Source organism: Ambystoma mexicanum, chromosome 5q, assembly GCF_040938575.1.
Source record: "Ambystoma mexicanum isolate Mex_15411 chromosome 5q, UKY_AmexF1_1, whole genome shotgun sequence".
NCBI classification, from domain to species: Eukaryota; Metazoa; Chordata; class Amphibia; order Caudata; family Ambystomatidae; genus Ambystoma; species Ambystoma mexicanum.
The window spans coordinates 1,321,872,575-1,321,886,400 of NC_090933.1; the positions used below are offsets into that span (position 1 = coordinate 1,321,872,575).

General features: G+C 43.9%; 1 protein-coding gene across 1 annotated transcript in view; it reads right to left on the reverse strand.

Annotated features, from left to right (window-relative positions):
- LOC138498404 (zinc finger protein 268-like) overlaps positions 1–10,975 on the reverse strand; it is a 148,452-nt gene extending 137,477 nt beyond the window's left edge. Inside the window, exons 1-2 of the mRNA XM_069622171.1 lie at positions 10,585–10,975; positions 9,831–10,418 (exon numbers count right to left, since the gene is read on the reverse strand). Coding sequence (XP_069478272.1) covers positions 9,831–10,418; positions 10,585–10,975 — 979 coding nt within the window. The remainder of the gene's footprint in view (positions 1–9,830; positions 10,419–10,584) is intronic.
- Positions 10,976–13,826: the final 2,851 nt, after the last annotated feature.

Sequence of the window (13,826 nt, forward strand, 5' to 3'; positions counted from 1 at the left end):
GTAATAGGGCAATAGTTATTCACAAGGAAGGGATCGAGATTCTCCTTTTTTAAAACAGGGGTGACCCAGGCCTCTTTCAGAAATAATGTGACAGACCCCTCTGCAAAGGAGAGGTTAATAAATGTTGTAACCCGGGGGGAGGGGAGGTGGTAGAGCACATCATACATTTAATGAGGAGGCTAGAGGGGCAAACATGGCCCTGGCAGAATGTGGGATTCATCCTGGGAATCATTTGCCAGATGGTGGCTTCAGAGCAGGGAACGAAGGAGAATAAAGAAGAAGGAGGTGTGGGAAGATCCCCTTCCGTACGGCCCATATTAAAAGTAGCCCGGCCATAGCAAGCATCCCTGCTAGACTGAATGCTGGTTTGATGCGTATTAACCTTGTTGATAAGAGTCATTAATGGTTTGACACCAGCTTTTGTCTGTCACTGGGGCCTGCACAGATCCAGGCTTACCCTTGAATTCACTTAGAATTGCAAAGAGTTCCTTAGAGCTGTATTTTACATTCAGAATCCTGTCATTATACAAGGAGGATTTAGCCGTGTTAATGGCGTCCTTGTATTGTTTGACCCAGATTTTATAGTTGGCCAGAGTCGTTGCTAAAGGGTTATTTTACCAGCAATGTTCAGCGGTCCGTTTCTTGAGCCTGAGTTGCATTATGTTATCATTAAACCAGCCTTTGTGAATGGATTCACTTTTAATGAACCGATCTTTTAGGGGAGCTAACTGATCAGTAACTGCCTCAAGGATATTTGTAATGTGACGAGCTAGCTCATCAGCATTTCCAAAGTCCTCCAAAACAGCAAGCTTGTCGCCAAGTAGGAGAGAGAACCTCTCGGGAGTTATGGGCTTCTGGTTACGCATACGCACGACAGATCGAGTATTAGTATCAAGTCTAGTGGGGGGGTGGCGCTAGAAGAATAATGTCGAATGACAACAGGGAGGGGTCAGACCAAATGCAGGGAGAGATAATCAGATTAGTGAGCACGAGATGATGAACCAGAAGCCAATCAAGGGTATGCCCAGCAATATGAGTGGGGCGTGGGGGAGGACACCATTGGGAGAAACCCATAGTATCAATAATGCACATTAATGAGACAGTGGCAGCATCGGGAGGAGCATCAAACCAGTAATTAAAATCCCCCAACACCAGGGAGTGGCTGTTGGGAACAGCAAGAAGTGCTTCTGACGGTGTAGCTTCATCAAGCCAGGACTCAGTAGTAGCAAGTAAGTCGGGACTGGTGGACAGCAAAAGATCTGCAATCTCCACACTGTGACGACGCAGAGAACAGGTATTGAGAAGTGCAGCTTGAAGAAGGGGGGGCACCTCTAGCAGGGGCTGTAAGTGGGATAGTGGAGGGAGGGGCTTGAGAGAGCACAGCCACCTTGGCATCGAGGGGGTAGCAGGGTTCTACCTGTTCAATACCCAAAATGTATAAAGGGTTCATGACAGTAGCCAGCATGGGGGGCTGGTTAGAAGGATAGAGCTAAGCTGTGTCAGAGGCCTCAGGGTTGACATCAGAGTGTGAGCTTACGGTGCAACCGTCAGGTCTGGTGGAATTAGAGAGCTGGGATGCATGTAAATTGAAGGCCTGTTATCATATATTGTGCTGCAAGTCTGGCTTTATTTATTCTTCTGAATATTCCTGACTAAATCTGCATGGGACATTAAAGAGGCGGGAGAAAATGTAAGCCCTACGGAACCTACCGTGGCTAGAGGAAGCAAACAGGGCGAAAGGAAGTGAGGCCGATGCACCCGAAACGCACCGGACACAAACTGGAACTGACCGGACAGTCACGCCTGGAGGCGGGCTCAATACTACGAAGGACTACAATAATGCTGGGAGATGAGGTCCCAAATCAGCGTGCAGCGAGGAAACGCTGTTTCAAATCACTCAGGATCTAAAATAGGGTGAAGTCATATGCTAAAATGCAATAAATAAAAACAGGATAAAAGGAGGCAAAAGTGGCAAAATAAAATATATAAAACCAATCACAGATTCTAGTGCTAAAACGCGGGATAAAACGATAAGGAAACTGCTATTTAGATAAAATACACAGAAGGAAACAAAGTATCACGGAGCGCACACCATGCAGATTTGAACACCAGCACCTCCTTCTCTTTACCCCACATGCTCCGTCACGACCAGCTCCCTCATAGTACTCCGCATTTCCACCCCTCCACTGACCCTATTACCACCTCATCTTTAACCCACCTCCTGTCACGACCAGCTCCCTCCATGTTCACCTCTTTCCCACTCCTCCACTGAACCCATTACGACCATCTCTTTACCCCACCTCCTCCGTCACAACCTACTTTCTCTCCATGTTCATGACAATAGTGTTTAAAAAGTGGACAATAACATTCATTCCAGCATACAACTGGAAACGAGGTGGTCACCCCATTAATTAAAACAAATGAATCACCTCTGTTCCAGGAAGCAGTTTACAAAAAAAGTGAAGCCAGAAAAAAAGAGATTTAACACAAATGGAGTTACTACCAACAATTTACATTTAATATTAACACAGTGACATATTGGCGGAAGTTCAATATTAATTTCATTCAGTGTATGAATTCCGGTGGGAGACTTTTACATTAGACATGTCTGTTTATCCAAGATCAGCTTTATTTTGTAAACATTTATGTCCACTATTCCTTCTTGGAATTTAGAGAACAGCTAGGATACCATTACACCCGCAACTCTTTCAATTCAGACAGAAAGGTACCATTTTATTTCCAAATGTGCATGAGTTTTATTGTCTCACAACACAGCAAACATTTCTATTCCATTTGCCCTTTCTTCTCTATTCACAAAATGTCACTTTTCTAAAATACATGTCAACATAATTTAATGGAACACTTGACATCTTCTCCGGACCCTTTACACCAAACCAATTTCTTATAAGATAGTGCTTTAATAGTCGGCATGTACCCTCCTTTGTGTAATTGCACCTCCACATGTCGATCCCAGGCTAGGGAACCATCTACTAATCCTAAATGCTCCAATAGAGATAGGCAATAGTGTAATACAGTACAGAAATCCCGAGGAGAAAAGGAAACTAGTGCTGTAGAACATGCTACAAAAAGTGGAAACGCTGCAGCATTCAGCGAGGATGCACTCATGGTGATGAATGCATTTCTTGGAAACTGATTTCTGGAGTAATATTGAAGATAAGTACAAAAATGAGAAAGATGAGAAAACTGGCTACCCCACTCTATGTCCAACCAGTACTGGCAAAATGATCTACAGATTTATTGTGATCATGGCTTTCACCTTCAAATTTAGTGAGCGAAATTAGTACAAGACATATCTCGTATTTTGTGCAAAGGACAAGGAACCATTCAACTACCCCACGGTTCGCTTTCAAGCGACAAAATAATGTTAGAGATCTAGTAGTGAACTCGTACCCCAGAAAAGAGAAAATATCCCCCCAGACCACCTTGTGGCAATTACCACAAGTGGTGGGACATTATAAATGCGGTAAATGCGTTGCCTGCGCATCTACAACTAATTTAAAGGAAATTGACCTCAATGGAAAGAACTGGGTATTCCGCACCTTCACCAACTGTGGATCATCTTGGGTCATTTACGGAATTAAATGCCCATGTAATTTGATCTACATTGACAAAACTAAAAGATGTATCAGACAACTTATTTGCGAAAACAAATCTTGTCTGAAGAACAAAGTGCCTAACAAACCGTTAGTTTCACATTATGAAACAAAAAAACACAAAAATACCGACAACTTATGGTTTGTGTTACAAACAATCCCGGCAACTGAAAGAGGAGGCAATAGCGAAATGTTATTGAGCCTGGGTGAACAAAGGTGGATATATTCCCTTAACACAGCAAATACAGGTCTGAACTCAGCGGTAGAGTGGAACTCTCTTATCACCTTAAGATAATCCAGTTTAGAACTGACGATAAAGATTGCCTTAGATGATGGAGAGAATATGTGGGGGTGTGCCTACATTAGACTGGGCTTTTTGTAGGGATATGTCTGTTATTTTCCTTTTTCCTTTGTCTAGAACGTAGGACCAATGTGCATACATAGCTAGGATGTATCTTCCCTATTTTTCCGGGGTTCCAACATGGGGGCTCCACTCCACCCCTCCCAGTTTGTTTTGCTTTTATCTTTTGCTTTTATTTCTGAAAAGCACTCTGTGAGAAATGGTAAGGCATAGTTGTCAATATGCGTTTTGCTACACACTGAATGCTATCATCTATAGCATTGTGTGTACCCGTCACATAGTATGTCTGGGGCTCCTTTTTTCCACGGCTCCGAGCAAGATAATACAACGTTGTTGCTTTAAAAGCCCTGAGGGGCTACGTTCACGTCAATGTCACGTGAACGCGTTAGCCAATTATAAAACAAGAAGGTATTTGCACACACAATTCGAACACGACAGCTTGGACGCGTTCGCGAAGACTTGCCGGACCTATACGAAAGTATTAAGGTAAGCCCGACTTCTAAGAGTACTTTCAAGCCTGCGAGACTGCCGACTCGGGTTCTAAATTATGCACGGCTGAGTATAAAAGCAATGCCGCGTTCGCTGTTTAATTGTGGTGTATGGGGAAAATTCCCAGTCGGTTTTGAAAAGAGTCAGGCGGTTTGTGTGGGGACCATAGTGGTTTTGCAGATTATGGAGAGGAAACTGACCAAATCTGCGCAATACTCACCCTCCTCCCCTTTGTTATGTTTCCAAAGGTAATCTAGCGAAACGCACGGATTGTTTCGACGCGTTCGCATTGATGGCCGTTCCAAATTGTGGATCTGCGTAGTACTTTGAAGTGCTGCCCGCGCACCGAATAGAACAGATTCGGTGGCGTGTCCGTTATATCCAGTGGAAATAAAGTAAGCTAATGATTGACTATGATTGTGTATATAGTCTGACTCTTAGCTGTTGAATATGCTAGAAACAGGGCTAATGAACTTTGGAAAAAAGGAAAAAAGTTCAAGAGAATAGTTTAAAAAAGAATTGTTAAAAGTATTGAACAAATCAAGTAATACAGAATAACGAAACTATGGATGTAATGCAGAGAAAGTATGGGATATACACTAATGGTTGTCATTTTGAATAAGTATTGCACCAGGAGCATGCCGAGAGTGCTGTGTTCTGGATTAAGATGAATCTAATGAACATGTACTAAAATAATACTGGGCTTTCTTATGCCAAATAGGTTTCCCACACAGCCAAGAAATAACCTAAAATAAACTAGAGTTGATCCGTGAAATTGGGGAAGTAGGAACTAAGACCTGCCACGACTAGGTTTCTCCTAGAAAAAAGCTCAAGTCCAACAAGGATGTAAGTAAAGGCGAGTGTGATCGATAGATATAAAATTATTGTGAACAATTTAAGTAATTTCAAGAGATTATGAGAATACGATGCATTGAAATAGATTAAAGAACAAAGAAAATGTGTGCGTTTGGAATGGAACCATTGTTTTACTATGTGATTAATGTATAAATGTATGTTTGTTTTTAGATTATCCTGTTACAGGGGATTTGAAATAGAGGTGTCCACCAACTGAAAAGAAATTGTCTGTCCTGAAGAAGGCCCCAAAAAGTATTGGTTGTAGAGACACTAGGGATAGTGTTTTCATCTCCAAAAATGGCCGAAAGATGTCGACACTTGACAATAGACTAGCTAAAGAATGTAGTCTTGTATCTATAAACTACTGAAGCGTTCAGAGTGGTTTTTTACTAAGACAACAAACCCCATATGAAGCATTCTGTTTTTTAAGAAGCGAGTGAGAAGAATATGTTGATGCACCACGATTAATGTGTGTTCTATTTGATCCGTTCTCTCTCTTTTTAACTTTTCTAAAGTAGTCTTAACACTGAATAAATTGATATGGATATATTGAAAAATTGATATGTTTAGTGTGTATTAATTGAGTTGAATGGTTCCTTGTCCTTTGCACAAAATACGAGATATGTCTTGTACTAATTTGGCTCACTAAATTTGAAAGTGAAAGCCATGATTACAATAAATCTGTAGATCATTTTGCCAGTACTGGTTGGACATAGAGTGGGGTAGCCAGTTTTCTCATTTTTGTACTTTTCTGATAGTGTGTCTCCCGTTACGAGATACTGGCCCCCCGAAAACAAAAATTGAGGGAGACTACCTCTGTAGAGATAACGTAATATTGAAGATTACAGTTTTGTAAAACCATCTTTGCACATGTATTGTGCCATGCTTAGTCTAATTAGCCAAAGGAGATATAGCTTTCTCCAATTTTATTTTAATTTAAATTTGGGGTATTTTAATCCCTATGTGTTGATGTTGAAAGTAAAATTACTTCATGGGAGGTGTACAAATGTAATTCCCAGTAGAGCCATTTCTAATGGATTCCTTCCTGCCACGGATTCCTCATCTACGATATCCATATACCAGCCCAGCTGTTCTCCGTAACCATTTCTTCCGTCAGGGGGCTCCGCACGACTCTGTGTCAGGTCCATCCAAAGCCTCTTTGCAGCTTGCACCAGAAATGACATTGAGGCCAGTATAAGTAGTGGAGCCATGCCCCATGACCTCAGTTCCTTTTCCCACGCATTCACGCTTCAACAACGTCACGCCATGGACTCTGCGGCTCTGGGGGAATATTCCTGCATTCCATCAACACTTTTATGTCGAAAAGTATGACACAATAAGGATGGCGACCAGATCCAGTTCCCCGAGGAGTTCTATGGGAGTGGCGACATGCTGGACCTGGCAGCTGACCTGCCAGGGGCCAGCGGTATGAACACTTCCCTGGAGTTGGACATTCTACCAACACCTTTAGTGCCTGATGGGAAAGGTGGCCGATACCCTGGGTTTCTCTGCGCCGCCCAGGTCCATAGTGCAATACGAACTGTGCGACATTCTGGAAGATGCACCAAAGAGGCGCTGCTGCCCTTCAACGTTGTGGGAGAGGCACCAGTGTTGGACGCGTGGTCGAATCCTGCCTCGGTTGCCCCAATGGGCAGGGATCTAGCATGAAGCAGTGTCATGCACCTTCGGACTCAGCTTTCCTCCCCGACCCACACATCACCTGCAAGCCTGGACCAGGCCACTACGGCGAGCATGAATGCATCCTGTGCCATGGCGAAGTTGTCCTTTGGCCTCTGGTCGGCTGTAGTCGGTGCGGCAGAGCACGGCGAGATGAAGCAGGGGTTTCTGTCCCTGGTCTCATACAAGGACGCAGAGTGGCAGATGCTGCAATCTGGCCTATACACAGCGGACTGCATGGGCACGTCCATGATCACTAGCATGGTGGTCAAGCACCATTCATGGCGAAGGACGCCTGGGTTTGCCACCGACATCCAGTCAAGGCTGCTAGAAATGCCTTCTGATGGACAGAACTTATTTGCCACTGATGAGGCCATCCAGGAAGTCCAAACATCTAAGAAGACCACCAAGATATTGGGACTCACAGTTCGGCAGCCTACTGTGCTATTCTTGCCACAGAGCAGGGATTTTTGCCCATTTCCTGCGTTTGCCCAGGGGTGCTGTGGACAACCTTCCCCCGGGTAGAGGCCAAAGCAGATACTTCCAGAGAGGCAGAGGGAGAATTTCACACTGAGAAGATATTGCAGCAGCCACTATCCACTCTCCCCGGGCACCCAACCTCAGTGACTGGCTCCAGCACCTGTCACCAGTGGGGAGAAGGCTGTCCCTGTTCAGCAGGGAGTGGTCAGAGCCCCCCAGAAATCCCTGTAGACTTTCATCCACTGGTACTGCCTGGCTGGCATCACTGGGCTGAACATATTCATGAACCTGAGTGGGAGAAAGCAGGATGGCTGGCACCTATTTGTCCATCGCTTCCAATTTTACAGTTGGGAGTTTTGCTACGTTTGTGAAGGAAGTAATTGCCCATTCTTGGGGAGTACATGGTTAATATACCGCTTATCTGTAAGGCTGGTATTAAGAGCTGCCTTTTTTTTAAATTAAGAACATCTTTCTCTATGGCACTCATTCACCCTAAGGTGTAGGGGTTCTAACAGCAGGTGGACATAAAAACATAGCATAATCCAGCAAAATTAAGGAAAGAAGCCAGCACAGATGGGTCTTCAGCAAGCATCTGAAGGTCATTTAGCCTGTGGTGGTAGCGTGCAATCTTAGAGAGAGGGCATTCCAGATTTAGGGAGCAAACCCCCAAAAAAGAGGTACATCACCTCCTCATCTAGATGAATAGATTTAAAGGTACAGGTAGGACAAGGGTGAAAGGATCCAATGCAGAAAGACACAATGAGCTAGACAAAGCACCTTAAACCCAATCTGAGAGGTCACAGGAAGCCAGTGTGGACAGTAATGAAAGTGATATGGCCACATTTCTCAATGGATGAAAAAAGCAGGTTGGCACTTTGTGACACCTGAAGTTAGTCAGACCTGCTAAGGAGCACAGGAAAAAACAGCATTGCCATAGTAAAATCTAGAAATAATTAGGGTTATAACAACTGACATTAGAGCATGAAGGTTGAGAAGCATCTATACAAGGGCTGGTTGGCTGACTAGCTGAGGTGGTGCTATGCTGAGATCCTGTGAGAGGGAGAAGGGGGTGTAGACTTAAAGCTTCACCTGTGAGTCATGATCTGGGATATTATTGCAATGGGGTTTGCTTTACTCAATGTGCTCCAAATTTGGTTTTTATGGGATGATGCAGTGATGTTTTGCTACGCATTTGAACATTATGATGATTTACATTGAAATGTATTGCTTGATATAGTGTGATTTGCCATAAGATAGGTTTGACGAGCCTATACAAGCTATCACGTTAGAGGTTAAATCTTTGTTATTTTCCTTAAACAGAAGGGACAAGTTTGGACAGGACTTGTGTCTGTCAATGGAAAGGTGATTTAAACCCCAGGTGGAGTTGGACAGGGATGTATATCCTTGACATTTATTTGAATATCCATGACTAAAGTGATGTAGATTGACTTGATTACAGAACATGAGACTTGATGCTTACCAGACAAACAAATGTTGGAATTCTACGCGAACGTGGAGAGTTGGAATATTGTGTTATTCTAGCGAGAATGTGTAAATAAATACTTCCTTTTTTACAACGTTAGTCATTCTTGGCTCTAAGAGGTTAGTACAGTGAAATTTCAATTGATAACACTTATGTAATGCTTATTATCCCTCTTTCCCTCGTTCCCTGAAGCCTTTCTGTTTTGTGAAAACATTCTCTATCCATATATATGTGCATTAGATGCAACAGGAACTGTTGTGGATGTGTTGCAGATCCCGGGAATGTAGTACGTTGTAAGGGTTGTACATTGATAGAGCTGTGCAATCGAGTTGGGAAGGGAAACTGATTCTGTATATCAATACTTAAAAAGACGAGGAGGCGCCCTCTGGGTTCCATTTCAGTAGCTGGTAGCTTCCCTGACGCATAAGAAGGGCACTAGACCTTAGCTAAGCCGAGAGCTAGGGGGCGGGGGGGAGCCCTCACCACTGAGTCTTTAAGCTTTTCGAAAATGTTGGTGCCCCTTAATTTGCATGAAGTCCTTATGCTAAGTGTTCAATAGGAAAGTTACATTAACACAGAAGGTACAGTTTCCTTTCTGAATAATCCAGAAGGCATGAATTTCAAACAGTGATTCAACAATCATAATCAGCCATCATTTGTATTAGTCAACAGCCATGCCAAACTCAGTAGCATTGTAGACGCACCTTCTTCTCTCTGAAGCATGTTCAATTGCAGCCGAGATTTGACCACCTACATGTCCTCTCTCATGGCAGATAAGTACATCCTGTTTACTGAGGTATTCGCCACATTCACTAAGCTGAAATAGACCCGGGCATGCATGTTTTGTCTGCTGCCCAATAAGGTTTCTCACCTGTATGTGTTCTCTTGTGGGGAATAAGTTGTCCTTTTTGAGCAAACCTTTTCCCACATTCAATGCACTCATAAGGTTTCTCACCTGTATGTGTTCTCTGGTGGCGAATAAGTGGTCCCTTTGTAGCAAACCCTTTCCCACATTCAGTGCACTCATAAGGTTTATCACCTGTATGTGTTCTCTGGTGGCAAATAAGTTGTCCCTTTTGAGCAAACTCTTTCCCACATTCAATGCACTCATACGGTTTCTCTCCTGTTTGTGTTCTCTGGTGGACAGTAAGCTCGCATTTTGTAGCAAACCCTTTCCCACATTCAGTGCACTCATAAGGTTTCCCACCTGTATGTGTTCTCTGGCGGATTGCAAGATTTCCCTTATGAGCAAACCCTTTCCCACATTCAGTGCACTCATAAGGTTTCTCACCTGTATGTGTTCTCTGGTGGACAGCAAGATCTCCCTTATGAGCAAACCCTTTCCCACATTCAGTGCACCCATAAGGCTTCACACCTGTATGTGTTCTCTGGTGGTGAATAAGTTGTCCCTTCTGAACAAACCCTTTGCCACATTCAATGCACTTATAAGGTTTCTCACCTGTATGTGTTCTGTGGTGATGAATAAGTTGTCCCTTTTGAACAAACCCTTTCCCACATTCAGTGCACTCATAAGGTTTCACACCAGTGTGTTCTCTGGTGGCTAGCAAGATATCCCTTATGAGCAAACCCTTTCCTACATTCAGTGCACTCATAAGGTTTCTCACCTGTATGTGTTCGCTGGTGACAAATAACTTCTCCCTTCGAAACAAACCCATTACCACATTCAGTGCACTCATAAGGTTTCACACCTGTATGTGTTCTCTGGTGGACAGCAAGATCTCCCTTATGAGCAAACCATTTCCCACATTCAGTGCATTCAAAAGGTTTCTCCGCTGTATGGGTTCTCTGGTGGCTAGTAAGCTTGCCCTTTGAAGCAAACCCTTTCTCGCATTCATTGCGCTCATGAGGTTTTTCACCTGTATACATTTGCTGGTGGCACTTAAGTGTATCATGCAAATGGACGCTATTCTCAGATTCAGTGACTGGATACGTTTTTTTACCTATGTCCACATGTGGGCAAGAGGTATATTCTTGAGATAGCAATTGTTCCCACATTCTGTGCACGTTTCAAGTTTCTTGCAAGTTTATTTTTGTCAGGTTCCCAATAAGAGGAGTCTTTTCACTGAACCTTTTTCCAAATTCAGAGCACAAATGAGAAGTGATTTTCTTACTGTACATAACACATTGTAGTTTTTGAGCCAGATAGCCCTCTCCTCCAGGATTGACAGAATGAAAAAGCTTGGTTACTGCATGTTACCACGAAGGTGTTGGATGGACGGAAGCCATCATGTATCCAACAAGCTTATCAAGCTCAGTTCCGGAATAGTCTGAAAATATAACTGGACCACAAATTTGCACTCTTCTAAAATGCTTGGAAATTGCATATTCCAACAATGAAGCGATAATCCAGAGATTCGAACAATCACTGTTGCACTTCTGGGGCATCAGTCACGTATTAACATAAAAGGAGATGCACATTATTAGTTTCAACACGTTCACAATCGTAGGCATCACATATAACAAGAAGACTCTACTCAGTAGTAGTGATGTTAACTCACGTAGAAACTTATACAACTTTGAAGTGGCATCTATTGGGGAAAGGCACCCTAATAGGTGGCAGAGAAGTGGTGCTCCAATTGGAACATTTAACGGGACCGAGGTAACATGCAGCAGGAATACTGCAGTTTATTTTTATTTAGAAAATGTTAGCATCCAAAACATTAGGAAAAAAACTATTTCAAATGGATCTTTTAATCATCAGGAACATGTATATATGTTCTACTATTTTATTTATTCAGAAATGACTTAATTAGTACATGGAAGCTCCCAATTTCAATATACAAATGATAAAGGCAGGAGTTTGCAACGAATTGGACACCTGCTTGACCAGTCCATTAGGTAACCACTGATGACTTGTGTATTGGCCCAAACACAAATAGTATGAGCAACAGCAGCATCAAGCAAACAAGGGCAGCCTTGTGATTTAAAGGTAACGTGCCAAACTCTTCCCACAGTGAGAATGGCACACACCACGCTGGCACTAGGCTTTCTGGGGCCTGGGTCCAAAATACCTTCAGCTATCCCTCCGCAAATACCTCCCCTCTCGAGCTCTTCGCTCCTCTACCTCTAACTCCCTCAGCGTCAGTCATTTCTCAAAGAAACGAGCCGGGGGTAGATCTCTGTCTTCGGCCGGGGCCTCCCTCTGGAGCAGCCTCCCTTCCACTCTAAAACTTGAGGAGAACCATCTCCGGTTCCGGAAGCACCTCAAGACCTTCCTCTTTGCATCTGCCTTTGCTCCCCTCCTCCCTTGCTGATCTGCTCTCTCTTGGCACTGTACACCTGGCCACCCTCTGTCTCCTTGGCCTAGGTAACTGCTCACTCTGCCACCCTTCTGCACTGCCTCCCGGCCATCCCTTGCACTGGAGACTGTATCTGTACCCATACAGTCCCTCACCCCCCCCCCCCCATTTATTTCTTCTTTTTATGCACTTATCAGACACACATAGTCTGCTGCCGTAAACAAAGCACTTGCCACTTGCTGGCTGAACTACCCCTGCTTATTGCTCCATTATCTGTTTTATGTTTGTATCTATTATTATTTATCTGTCTATCCTCTGCTCCGCACTTTCATGCACTTTTCCCCTTTTCCCTTCCCATGCACTTGCACGTTCTCAATGTCATCGGGCCTAGTAAGATCGTTGTTTTGTTCTCCCCTGTTTCCCCTCCCTTGCCTTATCACGCTCTGAAACACTTGTGTACGAGCGCGATACAAATAAAATATCATATCATATATGCGAGAACCTTTGAGCGTTCCAATATGGAGGACAAACGCCAGGTTGCTGTGAGCCAATATAATATCCGGGTGGATAATCCCTAGAAGGCCCCCATCCGTTCTCAAGTGTGTCTACTCTGCTGCCACAACCTTAGGCTGTGTGTGCTAAAGCACCCTCCAATTTCGCCGTCTTCATAAAATGTGCTTATTCTAGGCCTTCCTGTGACTCCTGTCTGTTCCTCTTCACACCATGATGCCTCCTGGTGACCGTGCGCGTTATAAATATTGTTAACATATCAGAAATTTTATAGGATGTCAAGGCCCACAATATTTAACAATCTTGGCCTAACCATATCCCTGTGTGACACGTATCAAACTCAAGTCCCCTTTGAATCCAATTTCAGTGATTTATCTGGCCACAATGTACTATAATGAGCGATTGCAATAAAAAAGCCGTGCTGTACCTCAACACCCTCCATCCTTGTCTCTACATGTGCGCTTCTGAACTCGCTGAGTGAAAACAAATTAAGAACTCCATCAATGAGGTTCCTCACTAGGAAGTAGAAAGAGCCAGATTCCTGTCCTTGACCCAGTACCCATCCCAACAGAGCCAAGTGCATTGGTTCTCATTGTGCCGCTGACTCTCCTGTATCCCTGCAGCGACAGTTCCCTCCCACTAACGTGGGTCAGAGCCGGTGCCACAGGGTGCTTTCATTCATTTCTTTAATGCACATCACTTCAAATGTCATGGAAGCGGGGGACATCGCCTCAACCCCCATTCTGCATTAGATTGGGAATGCTGATACTTTATATTTTACAGGAGCCAGGCTTTGCGAAATTCATACTACGCTTAAAAAGATATTACACATGTCCCCAATTAGAAATAAATATTTATAGGACTGGATGTGGACCAGGCGGTGTGCAGGTTAGTGGTAACAGTGGGTAGGGTATGCACACAGTGGAGACACGATCTGGGGCACCACCGCTAAGGACAAGGGTGTAAGCTTCAGAGTCCAATAGGGTGCTGCACCAGGGTGACATGCCCTGTGTTTGAGTGCCACACTGTGGGCTACTCTGCCCTCCTCCCCCACTGTGGGTCTGGCTGTGAGCAGGTTCCCTACAAACCTGATGACT